The sequence below is a fragment of the Octopus bimaculoides genome, chromosome 25 (genome assembly GCF_001194135.2).
Source record: "Octopus bimaculoides isolate UCB-OBI-ISO-001 chromosome 25, ASM119413v2, whole genome shotgun sequence".
Taxonomy (NCBI): domain Eukaryota; kingdom Metazoa; phylum Mollusca; class Cephalopoda; order Octopoda; family Octopodidae; genus Octopus; species Octopus bimaculoides.
The window spans coordinates 2,635,102-2,636,041 of NC_069005.1; the positions used below are offsets into that span (position 1 = coordinate 2,635,102).

General features: G+C 32.9%; 1 protein-coding gene across 1 annotated transcript in view; it reads left to right on the forward strand.

Moving 5' to 3' along the window:
- Positions 1-419: 419 nt before the first annotated feature.
- The window catches only part of LOC106875678 (uncharacterized), a 14,143-nt gene continuing 13,622 nt past the window's right edge, over positions 420-940 (forward strand). Inside the window, exon 1 of the mRNA XM_014923918.2 lies at positions 420-533. Coding sequence (XP_014779404.1) covers positions 497-533 — 37 coding nt within the window. The 5' untranslated portion in view covers positions 420-496. The remainder of the gene's footprint in view (positions 534-940) is intronic.

Here is a 940-nt window from a genome sequence, read left to right on the forward strand (position 1 = left end):
CCTCGCCCTTTATTCTGGTGGCAGTCATCTTCGTAGGGTACGGGTCTGTTCATTTCTAGTGTTAAATGCTTTTGCACGTGTAGTTTCTCGTATATTTTGTGTAACAAGTTTAAAGTACGTATGACGTACGTACTTCCCGACCGGGTGCCCTTGAGAAAAACACTTGGGTAAAACACTTCATCTCACGTTGCTTTCTGATCATTTTGACACTTGACGTCTGAATATGTATGTGTGTGTGTGTATGTGTGCACCCAATATTTGTCACACATCCATGTACACAAATACATATGGCTATGTGACAAAAATGTCATGATGACAAATAAAGAGTTTCAACGTGCGAAAATATATTACTCCAGTATTAATTCACGTTTATCAAATTTATATAAATTTATATATTATTCCAGCGAAGTAACAGACGTTGTTTTGTTTAAAAAATAAATATCTGTTAAGTAATATATAATCATTTCCAACAGCGATAGCAAAGGCAAAATCTACGATGGCGAATTTGGCACTTTTTCTCCTTCTCCTAAGTGGTACGTTATTATAAGCTATATTTTCTATATTATTTATTTTCTTTGTAATTATCTCTCTCTCTCTCTTTCTCTCTCTCTCACACACACACACATATATATATATACATACACAAGCAAACACACAACCCCACCAACACACACACACACACACACACACACACACATATATTCTCTTCTCTCTCTCTATATATATATCTATGTATGCATGTATGTATGTATGTATGTATGTATGTATGTATCTATCTATCTATCTATCTATCTATCTATCTATCTATCTATCTATCTATCTATCTATCCATATATCTATCTATCTATCTATCTATCTATCTATCTATCTATCTATCTATCTATCCATATATCTATCTATCTATCTATCTATCTATCTATCTATCTATCTATCTATCTAT